The 17,803-nt window shown below is 50.0% G+C and overlaps 4 protein-coding genes across 4 annotated transcripts; 2 read left to right on the top strand and 2 right to left on the bottom strand.

Annotated features, from left to right (window-relative positions):
* Nucleotides 1-1,060: 1,060 nt before the first annotated feature.
* EMWEY_00035770 (hypothetical protein, conserved) lies at nt 1,061-8,651 on the bottom strand (the record flags this gene model as incomplete). Its single annotated transcript, XM_013482078.1, has 18 exons — nt 1,061-1,189; nt 1,900-2,007; nt 2,218-2,439; nt 2,641-2,752; nt 2,911-2,956; nt 3,124-3,220; nt 3,428-3,535; nt 3,766-3,881; nt 4,135-4,206; nt 4,364-4,487; nt 4,587-5,015; nt 5,529-5,743; nt 5,886-6,104; nt 6,219-6,475; nt 6,648-6,734; nt 6,944-7,008; nt 7,209-7,346; nt 7,560-8,651. The coding sequence occupies 18 exons, from the start codon at nt 8,649-8,651 to the stop codon at nt 1,061-1,063; spliced, it is 3,636 nt and encodes a 1,211-aa protein (XP_013337532.1).
* A 2,004-nt stretch (nt 8,652-10,655) lies between these two features.
* Nucleotides 10,656-12,514, bottom strand: EMWEY_00035780 (hypothetical protein, conserved; the record flags this gene model as incomplete). Its single annotated transcript, XM_013482079.1, has 7 exons — nt 10,656-10,744; nt 10,995-11,070; nt 11,276-11,356; nt 11,457-11,552; nt 11,666-11,702; nt 12,388-12,415; nt 12,490-12,514. 7 exons carry the CDS (start codon nt 12,512-12,514, stop codon nt 10,656-10,658), a joined length of 432 nt encoding a protein of 143 aa, XP_013337533.1.
* Nucleotides 12,515-12,527: 13 nt separating this feature from the next.
* EMWEY_00035790 (hypothetical protein, conserved) lies at nt 12,528-14,448 on the top strand (the record flags this gene model as incomplete). The annotated part of the gene is made up of 4 exons (XM_013482080.1): nt 12,528-12,537; nt 12,753-12,890; nt 13,116-13,966; nt 14,083-14,448. The coding sequence occupies 4 exons, from the start codon at nt 12,528-12,530 to the stop codon at nt 14,446-14,448; spliced, it is 1,365 nt and encodes a 454-aa protein (XP_013337534.1).
* Nucleotides 14,449-16,503: 2,055 nt separating this feature from the next.
* EMWEY_00035800 (hypothetical protein, conserved) lies at nt 16,504-17,424 on the top strand (the record flags this gene model as incomplete). Its single annotated transcript, XM_013482081.1, has 1 exon — nt 16,504-17,424. One exon carries the CDS (start codon nt 16,504-16,506, stop codon nt 17,422-17,424), a length of 921 nt encoding a protein of 306 aa, XP_013337535.1.
* Nucleotides 17,425-17,803: the final 379 nt, after the last annotated feature.

Raw genomic sequence — 17,803 nt, forward strand, 5'->3', positions numbered from 1 at the left:
CCCCACTACAACCTCCAACCCTACAATACAACGCGTTGCATCTGTTGACCCTGTATGCAGCAGCTGTTGCTGTAGAGCAGCTCCCACACGTGCTGTAAATGCGACCGTCGCACCCGTACAATGATCTGATGCGGGTTAACTAAGTTTTTATGCCCTCCAGTTTGAAGCGTTGCCCTTTAGAGTGCCGAGAAAAAAAGCAACAGACGAGGACAAACAACTGGATTTTAGCCAGTTTGTCCTCCTTTGATGCCTGTTGTTCTTGCGGACAGGTATAGTATACATTCGCTACACGAGCACTACCAAATAGGGGCATAAGAATGTTACGGCAATAGAAATTCGGTTTCTGTTCACCAACGGGGGCACAGAGGTGAGTCTCATTTGGCACAACGATAAGCAAAACGCTGCAATCCCACAAGTCACCAGCCTACGTAGAAGAAGGCACAACAACGAAAGCATGGGCGAGGATCTGGGCAAACATGCGAGAAAATGGGTCGACAGACAAAACCAAGCAACGAACAAAGAGGCAAAAGGCGCTGACGCCCAAACTGTACTACGAATGGTTGGGGTGGAAACCGCGAAGACCTTACGCCTTAAAGCAACAGAGACAGCAACCCAAACCACTACAACTCAAAACATTAAATGACTTGTTTTGAGCAAAAAATAGGTGTTTAATAGGACGTATAGGCAGCTCAGAGTGTAACCCAGTTGCGAGCATGTATAGACAGCACGCAGCTTTCGGAGCCGAAGCACTCCTGCTGTATTGGCAGCTCGGAGTACACAGGGAGCTCATAGTGCACAAGCTGCCGAAACATTTATTCAAAATGAGCGGCAGATGTAACCGGGGTGTATATCCAGCTCCCGGTTCATCTGTGGCGATCCTGGGTGTATACACAATTGAGCTGCCCAACTGGTTGGGGAGTACGGCTGGTATGGTGTGTACAGGCACACGGGCGACTCGGCGGTACCAGCAGCTTGATAGCGTGTATAAGAAGTTGGCAGTTTTGGTGTCGCGGGAGGTTGCCGTAAAAAGCAGCTTCGGGTGTCTCGCCAGCTGCTGCTTTTAGGCCCATTTAGCCTTGAGGGCGTTTTTCTTTTGAGTGTAATCTGCTGCTGCTGCGGCGGCAACAAGAGCAACGAAGGCCAGCAGCAACGAGGAATAAGGAAAGGTGGAAGAAAGGGTATCAAACCCCTGAAACACAAATGAGACAAAACACACACAAAGGTGGATTAAAATAAAAAACGATACAAAAACGGCTGGCATAAACCAGTAGACAAGAGCAGGCAAAGAAACAGACGCCAAAGAGACCAAAGGAAGAAAAACTTGCTGCCGTGTGTTCTTTGTGTGTACTGTTTTTCGGCAGCAAGACGGGACAGACTAAAGGATTCACGCAGAAACAGAGACGAGGCAGATGAGGGAAAGACAAAGTGGATTACAGGATGGGTCAATGAATGACAAGATTAAAGGGGGCAACGAGAAAGGCGGCTAGAGAAAAGGAGACAGGAAGAGATAAAATACTACAAATGGAGCTCGGCGACGGCAGGGGGACATAGGCAGAGCAAGAGAAATAGAAGCTAAACAGGCAGAAAGAGTGGGACGACGCGAGGAGCAAGCCACTGAAGGGACTGAACACTACGTGAACAACAAAGGCCTAAACCCTAAACCCTAAACAGAGGCAGAGACCAGAAAGAGGGGAACAAAGAAAATGCACATCGAAAAGAGACGGGCGAAGAAGAGAGCATGCCAAACAAAAGTACAAAAAGCACAAAAGGAGAAGACGAGGGAGGAAACAAGAAGACACGAAGGAAAGCAATGGAGAGGACCCTAGGAGGCAGGTAGATGCCTGCAGCAGCAAGGGGAGGCAAACAAACAGAAATAATTTAAACAACAATGTAACGTACGCTTGCAGGCTGCACAGGAGAATAAAGAATGTCTAAACCAAAGGCAAAAACCAAAGAAGTCGACTCCCTCTCAGATGGGTGGGCAAGCACACCCCGCACTTGAGACACCTGCAGCGCAAGCCCTAAACTCCAATCCTCAACCCCTAGAACGCTACGCGGCTGCCAAGGAAATGGTGAACGTGACAGCGCCAATTAGCGGCGGAAACCCTCACAAACCCTGAACCCGAAACTCTAGACCATCGGGGGTTTTGCGTGTACACCCCGTGCACCAGTGGGGTTTACATGCAGGTCTGCTGCAATGTACGCAGCACAGCTGACCTTTCGTCCGTAGTAGAGACAGTCTAGGGGGTTTAGAGGAAGCAAAGGAGAGTACACAGGAATGTTGTCGGGTGTTGTTGCTGCTGTCGCAGCTTCCGGTCCTGAGGTACCTGCGGTTGCTGCTGCTGCCGCCGCTGCTGCAGCTGCAGCAGGCGGTAGCGGACGCTTTGCATTAGCCAAGCGGGTAGACAGCAGATGAATCTGCTGTGTACTGCTACTAGCCTACACAATGCAGCAGCAGCAACAACAACAGCAGTAACAACCCCAACTGCAGCAACTGCAGCAGCAGGCTCGTGTTTTACCTAATGGGCTTCCCGCAACAGCAAGCAGTCACTACACACTACACAATAGCGACTAATCGGCTGAGCTTCTGTGCCTCCCTATAGGCTTAAACCCCTATACCTAAACCCTAAAGCACCGTACACCCAATTTCCATAGCTCGAACCTGAGGGCGTACGACCAGCCAGTCCCAAGCCCTTTAACGCTAAACCCTAAACCCTCGGCCCTCATCCCCGATACGGGCTTGCCTCCGCCCCTGAATCCTAAACCCTAAACTCTAATCGCATCCTCACGAGGATCAAAGCCCTAGGGGTTATTCCTTGAGCCGTTGCTGTCAAAGCAGCTGCAGATACACTCCAAGGAAGGAGGTAACTTCGTGAGTCCCCTACAGGCCGCCCCAAACCAAATCCCGACTTGTGAGGGCTGCGACGCGCCGATGGGAATATCAAACCCAACGGCCCTGCGCACAAGCGCTAAACACTAAACCCTACACCATACACCCAAACCATACACACGAAAAGCTCTCAAACCCTGAATTATAAAACAAATATCAAACGCTCAGCCGTAAAGCCCCAAAACCCCTAGACTGCGATGCTTATGAGTTATGGTTTAGGGTTTAGCGTCGACCTGGGTCTGGTCTGTCTTCCGTAAGGGTGACAACCAGCAGCTCAAAACGCGCAGCAAAAATATTCCAAAAGTGTACGTACACCGAATCCTCGCACACCTGAAGCCGCCCCGAACCGTAAACCCTAAACCGTAAACGCTAAACAACCCCTGAAGAACCCTACGATGGCGGAGCGTTTCCCTCTGGACAACACCACCCCTTGGGAAGCGACACAAACATTCTGGGACCCCACTACGCTCGCACTCAACAAAACCTCATACCCTAAACCGTAAACCTCAAGCAAAACCCCCAAACCCTAGGACGTACGGCAACAAGGAGGGGCTTCGAGGCTCCTGCAGGGAGGACTTGTTGATGTGCGATTTCCCCCGACACGGCGTTCAGAAGGTGCAGCATTAGTGCGCCTCCTAAACCCTCCTGTAGTCACTCAAACCCTCAACCGTAAACCCTAAACCCTTAGCTCTTGCTGCGATGTCTGAGGAGCAGATGCCCTTAGAGCCAATTGGAGCTGATCCGGCTACCGTAAATCCCCGACCCTCCGACAACTGTTGGAGGTCGCAATTCCCATGCGAACAGCAACCGGGCTACAGACCTTCCAAAACCCTAACACCCTAAACCCTTCACCCTAAACCCTAAACCCTACTTACATCCGCAGTTACGACAGCAACGAGGTTTGGGTCAATGTGTTTATAGCCCACGGAGACATCCGCATGCACGAAGACAGGCACCTGCCGAAGCGATCGATGCATGGCGTTCGCTGTGGCTGCACGTAAACGCTAACCCCTAAACCCTAAGCCCTAAACAATGGAACATTCTGTGAAAAAAAGGCGGCAGACAGCAACGTCTTTGTGGCAGCTCGGAGGGTGCTCGGTTTGTGGTTTTGGGGATTGCACTGTGTGCAGCTCATGAGATATTTCGGGGGGGATTCGGGTTTGCACTGCAAGGATTAGGGTTTAGTGGGGATTAGGATTTAGGGTTTGGGGTTTAGGAACTAGGGTTCAGGGTCTCGCGAGTACTGAGAATGATCTGCTTTTGAGCTGAGAAGTCGAGAGACCAAGTTGCAAATGCCCCCATCTTCACCGTTCCCGCTGCACAAAAACACGCTAAACCCTAAATCCTAAACCCTAACCTCTAGACCGCACCATCCCACCCCTAGAACCAGCGCATTCAACTATCCCTAAAACTGTACGGCATATTGGTTCTGCTGGGACTTCGTCGCATAAAACCTAAACAATAAACCCTCACCGGCGGAGGGTTCCTTCGGTGAAGTTAGCGGCAAGACAGAAAACCCTTCAATCAACCCGCTGCAGTCGTCTGTGATGTAAAAGGAAACGCGGGAAGAAAGCAGGTGAGCCAACGGGAGTGGGATCTGCAACAAAAAAAAGCCTTAACCTTAAACCCTAAACACTAAATTTTGGGACAGGAAGCCGCTCCAAGCAGCACGCTCCATCACTATGAAGAAGCTGACCTCTTCTGTCACCGCCGCAGAAGGCGCGATCTGGTGCTGTGGCTCTGCGAGGTACAAGAGGAATTGCTGCTGCTGCTTCTGTTTCTGCTTCTGCTTCCCCAGCAACACAACGGCACTGCTGCTGTGTTGCAGCCGCTGCAGAAGCAAATCCGTTGTCTGGTTTTCGGCGCCAGCAACTGCTGCTGCGGCTGTTGCTGCTGCATCCTGCAGTTCCAGATGCTGCAGCGGGAGAATAGCAGCAGCGGCAAACTGGACTCGCTGCTGCTGCTGCAGCTCTCCTCTGCCTAGGTCGATCCAAAGCAGCTCTGTCTCCTGCAGCAGGGGCAACGCAACAAAAGAGACAGGGTTTACCTCGGGTGGGTTGGGTTCGCTGCTGCTCCTTCGCGCCTGCACCTGAGGCAGCAGCACCAACTGCAGCAGCACAAGCATCTGCAACAAGTCCAACAGCAGCAGAAGCAGCAAAATGATGGCCGCCCCACCTCTGTCTTTGAATTGATTAGTGCAGCAAAGACGGTCGCCTTATGGGGCCCGACGAGTTCAAGAGAAATCAGTTGCCAATCGCATGCATTCTGCTGCTGCTGCTGCTTAGCTACGTCTCTGCTGCAGCTGCCGCCAGATTTGCTCCAATTTGCTTTTCCGTTTGCTGCTGCGCGCGCGGCCAGGTGGCTGCTGCTGTTCTGCAGCTGACTTAAACAGCAGCAGCTCGTGCTGCTGCTGCTGCTGTTAGTGCTGCTGGGAAGTTGCAGCTGCCAGAGCAGCAAACCCGTGGCCGCGTGTAGCCCATACACCTGAGCAGTTTACCAGCGCTCAAACCCTATACCACAAAGCCTAAACCCTACGCCCTAACACCGGATTGGAACCGAAGAACATAGGGGCCCTTCCTCTGTTTCACGTATCCCTACAAGCCATGAACCCTAATCCCTCACAATTTATGCACTTTACCTTATTGTTGCAGTTGGCAGCAATGATTATATTCCTCCAGCCAAAGGGTTGGGCTTTTTGCCTCGTATGCATTTCTGCTGTAAGCTGCAGCAGCAGCTGCTGTTGCTGTTCGGTCTGCTGCTGCTGGTCCTGCTGCTGCAGCCCAAGAGCTTGTAACTTCGATGCTGCAGAGAGCCTAAAGTTGAAGAGAGGAGACAGGTTGGCACGGCTTGCTGCTGAACTCACAACACCTAAACCCTAAACCCTAAACCCTCACAACCCAGCGCAATCCCCCCTCCCCCCCTCCCCCCCTCCCTACACCACTACCACCACCTAACTGGACAGGAAACCCCAAGCCCTAAACCCTAAACCGCTAACCAGCGACTTCAGGTGGGATTTCCTGCCTCCCCAGAAGCGACGCAGCAAATCCTAAACCCTTGGACACGAGAGCAGACGCAGCGTCTGCAGCGGCGCCGCCTACAGCAGTTGCAATCGAAGCTGCTGTTGCTGCAGCCTCTTCTGCTGCTGTTACAGCAGCTGTTGCTGCAGCATGCATGAGACCCCGCGATGCAGCTGTTGCAGCCTCCATCTGTTCTTCTGTAGCAACACAAAGGGAGCAGGCCCAAGTTCTTTTTGAAGCGAACAGGCCCAAGTTCTCCAAGCATAAAGTTAGACTCCTACCGAGGGTTTAGGGCTTAGGATCAGGCTTACCGCTCTCTTGCACGGAAGGCAGAGCTCCGAGAGCAGCACTTGTGAGGAGACTCAAGCCCTCCTCCCGCAGCCAAGAGACACCCAAGTCCTTCTGCAGCAGCACCAGCGAGAAATCAGACAGCAACAGCAGCAGCTGCGGCTGCTGATGCTGTGCTGCACCAGCAAAAGCCAAAGCTGCAACTGCGCTGGGGCCCTGACAAGACACCCCAGTTGCTCGCCATGCTGCTGCTGCTGCTGCTGCTGTGGGCAGCTCCTCCCTGAAGACATCAACAAATGAAAATGGGGCTGCTGCTGCTCCTGCTGTTTTGGCGCTGCCGTTCTGCTGTTGCTGTTATTCTCCTGCTGCTGTTATGCTGCTGGCAAACACAAGTAAAGCAAACCCCAAAACGGCAAACAATAAACCCTCAACCCTAAACCCTAAATCCTCACCTAATGAAGGCGGTCTCTGCAAGGGTTTCAAGATTTAGCAACTTCGACTCAATAACTCCTTCAGAAACCTTCACTGCAACAACGTGCCTGAGCAGAGTCACCAACGAGCGTTTAGGGTTTAGGTTTTAGGTCGAGTTATTCAAACACATTTATGAAGCTACCGCTGGCGCTGCCGTGCGTGCAGTTGCAGCAGCTGCTGCTGCTGCTGCGCCGGCAGCGGCAGTGTCCGTGCGACGTCTGCGTTTCTGGAGGAGGAAGGGTGCGCTCCACGGTTTAGGTTTAGGGTTTAGAGTTACTGATAGGGTTTCTCCAGTCTCTGAGTCTCAAGAGGAGTCACTGCCCAGCCTCCACCGGACAAGCCCTAAACACAAACCGCAAACACAAACCCTAAACCCTGAACCCTACGCACTAAAGCGTGTGTTAATTTTTTGCAGCGTCGTGCAGTTATACGCATTGGAGATCCCAAACTGTCAATTTTAAAGCCTAAACCCTAAAGCCTATTTCGAGACCCACACGAATTTCGTCGTCGGTAAACCCTAAACCCTCCTTAAACCTCCAAACCGTGGACTGCACGAGTGCTGCACAGCCACCAAGTGGCAACAGGCTATGGTTTCCGGCCATAGGGTTTAGGGACTGAGGGTTTAGGGCTTGGAGAGCATCCAGTCCTCCCTGTTCTGTGAGCCGCAGCAAGTACACATGCTGCAAGGAGACACACAAACAGCAACCATCAAGGAGACTGACACTGCAGCAACGGCAGGAGTAACAGCAGCAGCAACAGCAGCACCAAAAACAACAGCAGCAACAAATACAACATCATCATCGGCAGCAGAGAGATAGGTAGTCACTGACAGAGACAAAAGGAACCCTCAGAAACCTCAAACGCTAAACCCTAAACCCTAAACAGTAGCTCACGGATTCACTCTTCAGCACGTAGCAATTGCTCCCAAGGGGCCTAATGGACAATGACTCGGAGGCGTCAACCTTCGCCTGCTGCTGCTGTTTCTGCTGCTGCTGTTTCTGCGGCTGTTGCTCCTGCTGCTGCCCGTCCCAAGCGTGGTAACAGCTGCTGCTGAGTTTGCCTCCTGGGGTTTGCTGCTGCAGCAGACAGAAGTTTGCCTGCTGTATCTCCCCTTCATTCTCCCGCTGCACAGAAACGAGGCCAAGATTTCTGCTGCTGCTGCTGCTGTTGCTGCTGCTGCTGCTGAGGGTCTGTGTCCACAAGACACGCCCTGACAAGGCATCGCGAGTCTCCAGACCCCGAGGCGTCATGCAAGCAACGAACACAGCTTCCGCTACTGCTGCTGTTGGTGCTGCTGGTGCTGATCCTGTTTTTGCTGCTCCTGGACTGGGGCCCGAGGTAGCAGCAGCAAAGCTGCTGATGTCCCCTCCCACCTTCCACAGCAAAACGCCATCTCTAAGGTCAATTGCATGCAGAGTACCCCCGAATTTTGCTGCTGTTGCTGCTGGTGCCTTTGTTGCTGTTGTGTCTGATGCTGCTACTGTTTTTGTTGTTGTTGGGTTTGTTGATACTGCTATCTCTGGGTCTGCTGCTGCTGTTTCTCCTGCATTTGCTGCTCTAGTTGGGTCTGCTGCTGCGTCTGCAACTGCTGCTGCAGATAAAGGGTGGTCTACATTCGCCAACAGCAGCAGTAGAGGCCCTATTTGCTGCTGTTGTTGCAGTTTCCACCCCTCACTCAGCACAAGTCGCCATCGCTGCTCTCCAGTAGCTGCACGTACACCTGAAACTGTTCCTGTTGCAGAAATGGTAACACCCGTCCAATCTGCTGCTGCTGCTGCTGGGTCTGCTGCTGCGGCTACTCTTGCCGTTGGTGGTGGGCCCAACAGCAACTGTTGCACTGGCCCTGCTGTCTGCAGCAGCCAAGCGTCAGTACCAACGTGTTGTGCTGCTGCTGCTATCTGCTTGAACAGCAGGAGCAGCAGCACAGAAAACGCAGGCCGAAGCAGCCGCTGCAGCTGCAGCGGCTGCAGCAGCTGCCGCAGCATCGGTGGGTCGAGAAGAAGGTTCTGCTGTAGTTGCTGCTGCCGTTGCTGTTGCTGCTGCGATTTCTGCTGCTACCCCTTACAGGGGCTTCACGCGCCTCAGACGATGCCAGACAGTAACCCCAAAGCCCTAGACCCTAACCCCCCAAGAATAACCCCAGACACCAGGTTTTACACCCATAAAAACAAAAGAAAAGAAGGGGATAGAGTATGACGTGGGTTTGTGTTAGTATGACTTCGTGTTTAGGGTTTAGGGTTTAGGGTTCAGCATGCGAGGCCTCGATGGCTGGGGGCCACAGCTCCTGTTGTCTTGAAACTATGTAAACCCTAAACCATAAACCTTAACAGTTAACAGTAAACACGAAATAGTAGGCATTATTGATTATCCTAGCTCACAACAACCGTCTATCTATTGCAGCGTGCCATAAACCTTAAAGGCTAAACCCTGAACCCTAGTCTGCCTACATGCCCCTGGTTTGTCCGTCATATATAACGAAGAACGTTAGCAAGGACTTTGGGTTTATAAAACCCTTGATTATGGTTTGATTCATCTAAAACAGTGTATGGCGAGCAGCTTCTATGGGTTCCGGTTACGGCGTATGTGCGCCTCTAGGGTTTAAGGTTTAGAGCAACCAGCGCAAAACTATCCTCATTAGCCTTTACTACCCTCATTAGGGTTTAATATCGTCTTTAGTGTTTACTATCCTCACCAAGTCCAAATTCCCTAAACCGTAAACCCTAACCCTAACCCGAACCTTACACAACGCAGACCCTAACGAGAGTTTAGTGGGCCTAGAGCAATCAAACACGAAACTAGGGTTTAGCTTGTCTAGAGTAAGCAGACCCTTGCAAGGATTTGTGGGCTTATAGGAAGAAGGAGGAGGAGAGCGAAAACCCTCCACAGATGCAAACCGTCGCAACGCTTTGCTTATCAATGCACCAAACATTAGGGTTTAGGCCGCCTTCAAGCAGCAGCAGGAAGAGCAGCGATAACAGCAACAAGTGCTGCTGTTGTTACTGCAGCATGGTGTCACTGCAGGGCCCTACTGAAGCTGCTTTGTTGGCTCTTCCCGCTGCAGCAAGACGGCAGTAGCAGCTGGTGCAGCAGGACCGCAGAAGGCACAGCAGCTGCTGCTGCAGGACCGCAGAAGGCACAAACAGCATCAGCTGTTTGTACCTGTATTGTGCTGCTCTTTACTTCCTCTATTTAAGGAATTTCTTTCTGTCCCTTCTTCTCTTTGCTGCTGCTGCTGATGCTGCTGTTTGCCTCCTTTTGCTCTTCTCCCTCCTTGTCTGTCTATACACACCTCTAAAGCCATCTTCAGGTGTATGTGCAGCTAAATAAAGGAGACAGTTAGCTGTATGTACACATAAATAAAGGAGCCACTAGGGTGTATATACGGCTAAATAAACAAGGAGACAACCAGCTTGATTGTATACAACTAAATAAAGGAGACAGTTAGGTATATATACACCTAAATAAAATTAACATTTTCCTTTGCCTTCCGCACCCAATATAGGCAGGAGGAGAAGAAGAAAAAAGAGAGAAAAGAAAGAAAAAAGAAGTAAATTGAATTATAATATAAAGGGGGAAATAATTAAGTTAATTAAAAGAGAAAAGAAAAAAGATACAACGAGACGAGGGCAAGAAAGGAGACACAAAGAGGGACACAAAGAGACAGAAAAAGAAGGAGAAAAACAAAAGGGAGACAAAAAACAAAGGGAGATTTCTGCAGCTGCTGCTGCAGCAGCAAAAGTCCCCTCAATCTCCAGCAACACCTTCCGCCTCCATCATTTCCAAATAGTGCTGCAGCAGCAGCAGCAGCAACAGCAGCAGCAACAGCAGAAAACACACAGTTTTCGGTGTTCAACACAAGGTCTACAACCCGCCGGCAACTGGGGTTTAGGGTTTACAGCAAATGCATCGAGCTCGTGATTAGGGTTTAGGGTTTTCGATGTCGTACAAGCAGGGTAGGCATCTAACTTCTACGGCCTAGGGCATAGGGTTTAGGGTTTAGGGTTTACTTGAAGGCCTTCTTTAGCAGAGCAGACGGCTCGGATCTTCCCGCTGAGTTGCTCAGCTATCCAAGTGTCATCTGTAGAGACACCGCAAACCCTAAACCCTCTAAACCCTAAACCGTTTAAACCGTAAACACCCTAGACCATAAACCCTCAGATGGAGAGGCTAGAGTTTCCAACTGGGGTTTGGGGTTTACAACCACGCTTGTTTAGGGTTTAGTATTTAGGGTTTGCAACCAGTTGAGGCTCTAGGGTTTACAAGAGTGTTAGTTGAGCTCGGTGCTAGGGTTTAGGGTTTAGGGTTTGCAGCGACGGTTTAGGGTTTACTTTCTACGTGGGCATGAGGCTGCAGCTGACGGATCATAGCCACCGCTCCACTTTGTGAGGAACAAAACATGACGCGCTGCAAGACAAACCCTAAACCCTCAACCCTAAACCCTAAAACCTAAACCCTAAACCCTTAACCATCGGCGGTACAAACACATATCCCTTGCTACCAAATTTCCATGGAGCTGTCGAACCCTAAACTCTAAACACCGAACCCTGAACTTGGGCTTTCTGCAGAAGGTGCTGCTGCTAAACCCTCAACCCTAAACCCTAAACCTTACATGCCGCATAAGTCCTGCATCGAAGGCGCCGCAATCTTCAAGCGCCTTAAGAATGCGTTGCTCTTCTTCATCCGAGTCAACCTGCGCCCAAACGCTGAACCCTAATCCCTAAACCCTAAAAGCCCAAACCCTAAACCCTGAAAACCCAAACCCTGAACCCCACAAGGAGAGGGAAACGTACCTTGAGGATTGTATAAACGTTGCAAGTTGCACAAAGACTCAAGAATGCCTCCAGCTGTTTGGAGATAATACTCAAATCTGCCGGGTCGAAGAGGGACTGTACATACACCGCAAACCCTAAACCGTAAACCCTAAACTCCCTGCTGCGTCCACACAACACCACAAACCCTAAACCCTAAACACTGCCAAGAGTACCTGTGGTCACCTTACCCCTCTGAGGTTCAAGGATAGCGACTTCTTCTTCCTACTGCAAAACATTACAAACACAAACCCTACACCATAAACACGGGTCACCTGCTGTCGGGCTTGCATGCAGGGACGAGTTGCTGCGGCAAACCCTAAACGCTAAACCCTAAACCCTCATGGCTCTCCTCTTCATATTCGCAGGGCAAGCTTATGAGCAGTTTTCCTGTGGCTACAGACTAATCTCACGGCTCTCCGACCTAGGGTTTAGGGTCTAGGGTTTAGGGTTTGCGTGCTTACTTCCTATATGGCTGCCGTCGTGGCCTTTCTGGAGCAGATAAGTAGTAGTAATGTACAAAACACCAGAGTAGGGTAAGCAAGAAAATTGCCAGGCCCCAAATCCCCCCTTCAAACATCCTCTAGACCCTAAACCCTAAACCCTAAACCTTCGAAACACCCGGGCCCAGTATGCCAAAGCAACGGGCTACACACAGGCGGAGTGGGAGCAGTGTGCTGAGAAGAAAGCTACCGGGAATGGGGTTTAGGGTTTACCGATAAGGGTTTAGGGTTTTGCGCATCGCAAGACAACACAACGACGACCAGCCAACGGAGACCCCTTCGATGCGAATAAGGGTTTAGCGGTTAGTGTTTAGGGTTTAGGGTTTTTTTCTTGTTTTTAACTGCACACAGGCCAAAAAAATAATAGTTAGGGTTTGTATAGAACCTAAATCCTAAACCCTAAAACCCACCTGCCGAGCACTTCGCAGGCTGTGGCTTCTGCAGCGCATGCACGAAACACAAACCCTAAACCCTAAACCCTAAACCCTACAATATACTTACAATACACTTACTTTGTGACAAGAAGAGAAAGCTCATATCTTCGGACTAAATGGCTGAGGGTTTAGGGTTTAGGGTTTAGTGTTCCTCTAGCGTCGTTCGCCTGTCCCTTGTACAGCTGAAACCCCAGGCCCGTCCATAAACCCTAAACCCTAAACCCTAAACAGAAATTCCTTGTCTCTCACGTGGCTGTGTGCGTCTATGTAGTGTCTCGCAGTCGCGAGTTCAGAGATCGCACTGAGTTTAGGGTTTAGGGTTTAGGGTTTGGGGTTTGTAGGGATGGCTTTACGTGTTGAGGGCGGCAAGAGTATTTCTTATAAATTAAAATCTCCTTTAGGCCGTCCTTTATACACCCCAAAGGGTAAACCCCACATCCTCTTTCCTTATGGAGCCAAGTATAGATCGCCCAACAGGCGTAAGCATAGGTGCTGCTGCTGCTGCTGCTACTGATGCTGTAGGGGTTGCTGCTGCTGCTGTTGCCTGCTGGTGTGTTTGTTGCTGTGGGAGGCTGCAAGTATAGCCGTCAAGTGACACAATCGTGCTTCTGCAGTTGCTGTTGTTGCTGCCATGGCTTTCGGGCTTATTAGGGTTTAGGGTTAAGGGTTTACGGCTTAGGGTTTAGGCTTTGTGGTTTCTGCAGCAAAATGGTGGGTAGGGCGGAGGTTAGCTTACCCCCATCACTCTCATCAGAAGGTATGGCTGCCTCCGTCTCTCTTGTCTATTGAATCTTTCGCCTTCCTGCAGCAGGAGCAGCAGTACCTGCTGCAGCAGCAGCAGCAGCAGCAGGAGGAAGAGCAGCAGCAGCAGCTGCCTCCGCAGCAGCAGGAGCAGCACAGGAAACAGCAGCAGCAGCAGGCCATACAAAGGAGGAAACAGCTGCTGCAGCAGCTACTTGACGCCGAGATAGCTGTAGCAGCAGCAGCAGCAGCACACCGCCGGCCTGTTCGGGCAGGTGTCGCTAGCAGCAGCGGCAGCAACAGCAGCAGAAGCAGCAGCAGCAGCAGCAACACCAGAGTGCAGGTAGGCAAATGGACCTACGATCCTTCTGCTGCTGCTGCTGCGCTGCAGCAGCAGCAAATCCTCCCGGAAGCAATGCATGCACTGCCGTTGCATGGTGTTGGCTGTTTGCTGTTTAGAGATAAAAGAAGCAGCAACAAGTTGCTGCAGCAGCAGCTGCAGCAGTACCACAGAAAATATAAGCAGCAACAGAAGCTAACAGCTAGGGGAGTTGTCTTACCCCCATCTCTAAGACCTGGCAGCAGCAACAGCAACCCCAGCAGCAGCAGCGACAGCAACAGCAGCAGTGACAGCAAAAGCAGCAGCAGCGACAGTAACAGCAACAGCAGCAGCGACGGCATCAGCAGCAACAGCAACAGCCGCAGCGACAGCATCAGCAGCAACAGCAGCACCAGCAACCACGTTCCTGCTGAGCATAAGCAGAAACCCTTAGGAAGGATGATGGCGTTTGTCCCAAGGGATGTTTGCTACAAGGTAGGGTTTAGTGTTTAGGGTTTGAGTTAACTGCAAGGGTTTACGGCCGAGGAGCTGAAGCCTTAGCGGTTCCTCTATTAGGGTTTAGGGTTTAGGGTTTGTGTTTCTGTACTCAGCATCGACCTTTCAAGGCACGAATTCTTGGGGATCTCTTGTCAATTCCTTCTCCTCGTCCTTCTGCTGCTGCTGCTGCAGGCAGCAGCAGCAGCAACAGCAGCAGCACTGCGGAGGCACCTCAAGAGAATGCGGCAGCAGCCGCTGCAGAGCCTGCGACCTCCCAGACAGCAGATGACAGAATCAGCAGCAACAGCAGCATCGCTGACTGCAGCAGCAACTCCAGAAGCAGCAGCAGCAGCAGCAGCAGCAGACCTTTTGTGTTCCGTCGTTGCTGCACTCCTGCTACTCTTAGCCTAGACTTCTGGTTTGCTGCTCCCCCTATTAATGGCAATAGATTTATTTATAAACCCTCTTTGTCCCTTTAAGGGTTTATATAAACCCTAGGGTTTATAAACCCTAGGGTTTATATAAACCCTAGGTGTATTTTAAGGGTTTTTAAATAAACCCTAGGGTTTATAAATAAACACCGTTTGTATTTTTAAGGGTTTGTCTACAAACCCTTTCGTGTTTATAAACCCTTCATTTCTTTTTTAGTGTTTACGCATAAACCCTAGGCGTAAACCCTTCCTATGTTTATTTAAGGGTTTAAGGGTTTATAAACCCTTTCTGTCTTTTTTAAGGGTTTAGGGGTCTAATAATAAACCCTTTTTGTCTCTTTTATGGTTTGCTTGTAAACCCTTTTTAAGGGTTTATTTGTAAACCCTTTTTGTCCCTTTTAAGGGTTTATAGACCCTAGGGTTTATAAACCCTAGGGTTTATAAATAAACCCTTTTTGTTAATTTAAGGGTTTATTTATAAACCCTTTTTGTCTGTTTAATAGTTTACGTATAAACCCTAATTAAAGAAACAAGAAAAAAACAATTGAGACAAATAAAGAGACAAATAAAGCGACAAATAAAAATAAAAGGATAAATAAATAAGGATAAAAAAGAAAAAAAAATAAAAATAAAAAGAAGATAATTATATTTTTTTGTCCCTTTTTTTTATATTAATTAATAGAGACAAAAAACGAGACAAGAAGGCAAGGAGATAAAGATAGACATATAAAGAGACAAATAAGGAGACAAATAATAAGAAGACAAATAAATAGACAGATAAAGACAAAGAAAAAAGAGGAAGAGATAAAGAGACAGATAAGGAGACACATAAGGAGACACATAAAGGAAAAGGAGACAAATAAAGAAAAAAGGAGACACATAAACAGGTACAGATAAGGGGACAACTGATGGATAAAGAAGACACAAAGAAGGAAAGACAGGAAACATTTAGTACAAGATGAAAAAAAGAAAGAGAAAGATAATACTATTAACTTTTTTGCTGCAGGTAACAGCAGCAGCATCAGCAACAGCAGCAGCGGGAGGAGCAGAGGGAGCAGCAGCAGGAGCAGCACCGGGAGACCAGAGCTTAGAGAGAAGAGATTAAAGCCTCAGCTCTAAACCCTAAACCCTAAACCCTAAACCCTCAATACATAGCAACTCGTGCCTGTTTGCATGTGCTGCTGTATCTCCTGAGACACCGCAGCAACACTGTCTTGCTGCTGAAGGCCGACAACAGCAGCAGCAGCAGCAGCAGCTACTGATGCTGATGCTGCAGCAGCAACAGACAACCCAATAAATCAATATAAATGGTTTCTTATTGTTTATAAATACTTGTTGCTGCTACTTCTTTTGCTGTCTGCTGCTGCGCAGAAGCTAAGCTGCTCGGTAGCAGGAACTGCAGCACCAGCAGCAGCAGCAGCAGCAACAACAGCAGCCGCAAGGGCGACAGCTGCTGCTGCTGCTGCAGACGCATGGACTTCTTTGGTGTTTCTTTTATTCCCTTTTAGCTGCTTTGTTTCCACATGTGAGTTTTGCTTGAAACTCTGTAGCTATTTGCTGCTGCTGCTGCTGCTGCTGTTGCTGCTGCTGTTGCTTTGCCGGCCCCAAACGCAAAACCCTAAACCCTAAACCCTTATCTGTGAGTTGTTGCTGCTGCTGCCTTTGCTGGGCAATTTAGAGCCAAGGAGACTCACTCTAGGTCTACGCAGCATTTGCTGCAGCAGGGTCTTCGCGCTGCGGCGGCAGCAGCAGCTGCTGCTGCTGCTGTCGTTACTGCTGCTGCTGCCCTGTACTGCAGCAGCAGCAAGGCCGAACCATAGGAGCGTCGCCCAAAGAAGCAACTGCCTCCTTTTTGTGCAGCATCCCCTGCAGCAGCTGCTGCAGCAACAGCAACAGGGGCAGCAGCACGGCCTCTTCCTGCCCTGCTGCACGATACCAGTAGAAGGCGGAGAGCAGCAGCCGCAGCATTGCTGCGAATCACACCATCAGTAGCAGCAGCAGCAGCACAGAGTTGCTGCTCCAGCATTTGTCCCGCAGGACTCGTACGACAGCATATATGCTGTATGGAGAAATAGCGGGAGCAGCAGCAGCAGCAGCAGCATGATGGAGTTAGCATCGTTATCAATAGGTTGGATATGTTTTTTTGTGTTATTTATAGCAGCAGTATGTGCTGCAGCATATTTGCTGCTGCAGGAGAAGTCCCGTAGCCAAGAGGGTCAGAATTTATTACAGGAAGCAGCAGCAGCAGCAGCAGCAGCAGATGATGATGATGCTACTGCATGCACAACAGCAGCACCAATAAAAGAGATGCAAGACTATGAGGACGCCCGTCACCAAATGTTTACTTTGCTGCTTGAGCAGCAGCTGGTGGATCCAGAGGAGGAGTATGACTATGGAGGAAACGAGAGCAGCAGCGGGAGCAGCAGCAGCAACAGCAGCAGCAACAGCAGCAACAGCAGCAAGTTGCTGCCGTGGCAGCAGCGGCTTCTAAGCCCAGAAGATAAAAAGAAATTAAAATTACTACTAATGAGGAGAGCATTAGCTAATGTACCTCGTTGGGTGTATGTATCCGGCGTAAGCAGCAGCAGGTATAGGCTGTATAGACATGGTTTGTTGCAGCAGCAAGCATGGGATTCTTTTGCTGCAGCACAAGCTGCAATTAATAAAGAACTTTCTTTTATTAAACAAGAAGCAGAGGCTATTGAGCAACAATGGGGAGAACATATACTAAGAGATACTGTGTTATTGCATAGACTAGGAGAGACACAAAAACAAAGAAATAAAATGCAACAACAGCAGCAACAGCAACAGCCACAGCAGCAACAGGGGCAAGACCAGCAACAGCCAGGAGTATGCCAGAAAAAACCTCAACCGATTGAATCACAGGTGCAGGAGAAACAGCAGCAAGAGCAACAGCAACAGATAAAACAGCAGCAGCCGCAACAGCAGCAGCAGAAGCAGCAGCAGGGAGGAACAGAACTAACAAGATCTAAATCTAATCAGCAGTGCAAGAAGAAGCAATAAGACACACATACAACCAGCAGCAGCAGCAGCAGCAGCAACTTGGGCCTCACTAGCAGTAATGTGGCAACATTTTGCTGCTGCTGCTGCTACTGCATTTTCTGCTGCAGCATTTGCTGCTGCAGCATAGGACTGTGCAAATAGATTGCAGTTGTTGCTGCAGCTCGTCGCTGCAGCATATGCTGCTGCAGCATTTGCTGCTGCACTGCAGCTATTCTTGCTGCAGCATCTGTTGCTGCAGCACCTGTTGCTGCAGCACATGTTGCTGCAGCGTCTGTTGCTGCAGGTGTTACTATAGCCATTTTTTCCCGCAGCAGTTGCTGCTGCAAGGAGGCAGCTGCAGCAGCAGATGGAGCAGGCTTTGCTGCTGCTGCTGCTGCTG

Source organism: Eimeria maxima, genomic scaffold (genome assembly GCF_000499605.1).
Source record: "Eimeria maxima Weybridge genomic scaffold, Emw_scaff508, whole genome shotgun sequence".
In the NCBI taxonomy this organism is placed as follows: Eukaryota; Apicomplexa; class Conoidasida; order Eucoccidiorida; family Eimeriidae; genus Eimeria; species Eimeria maxima.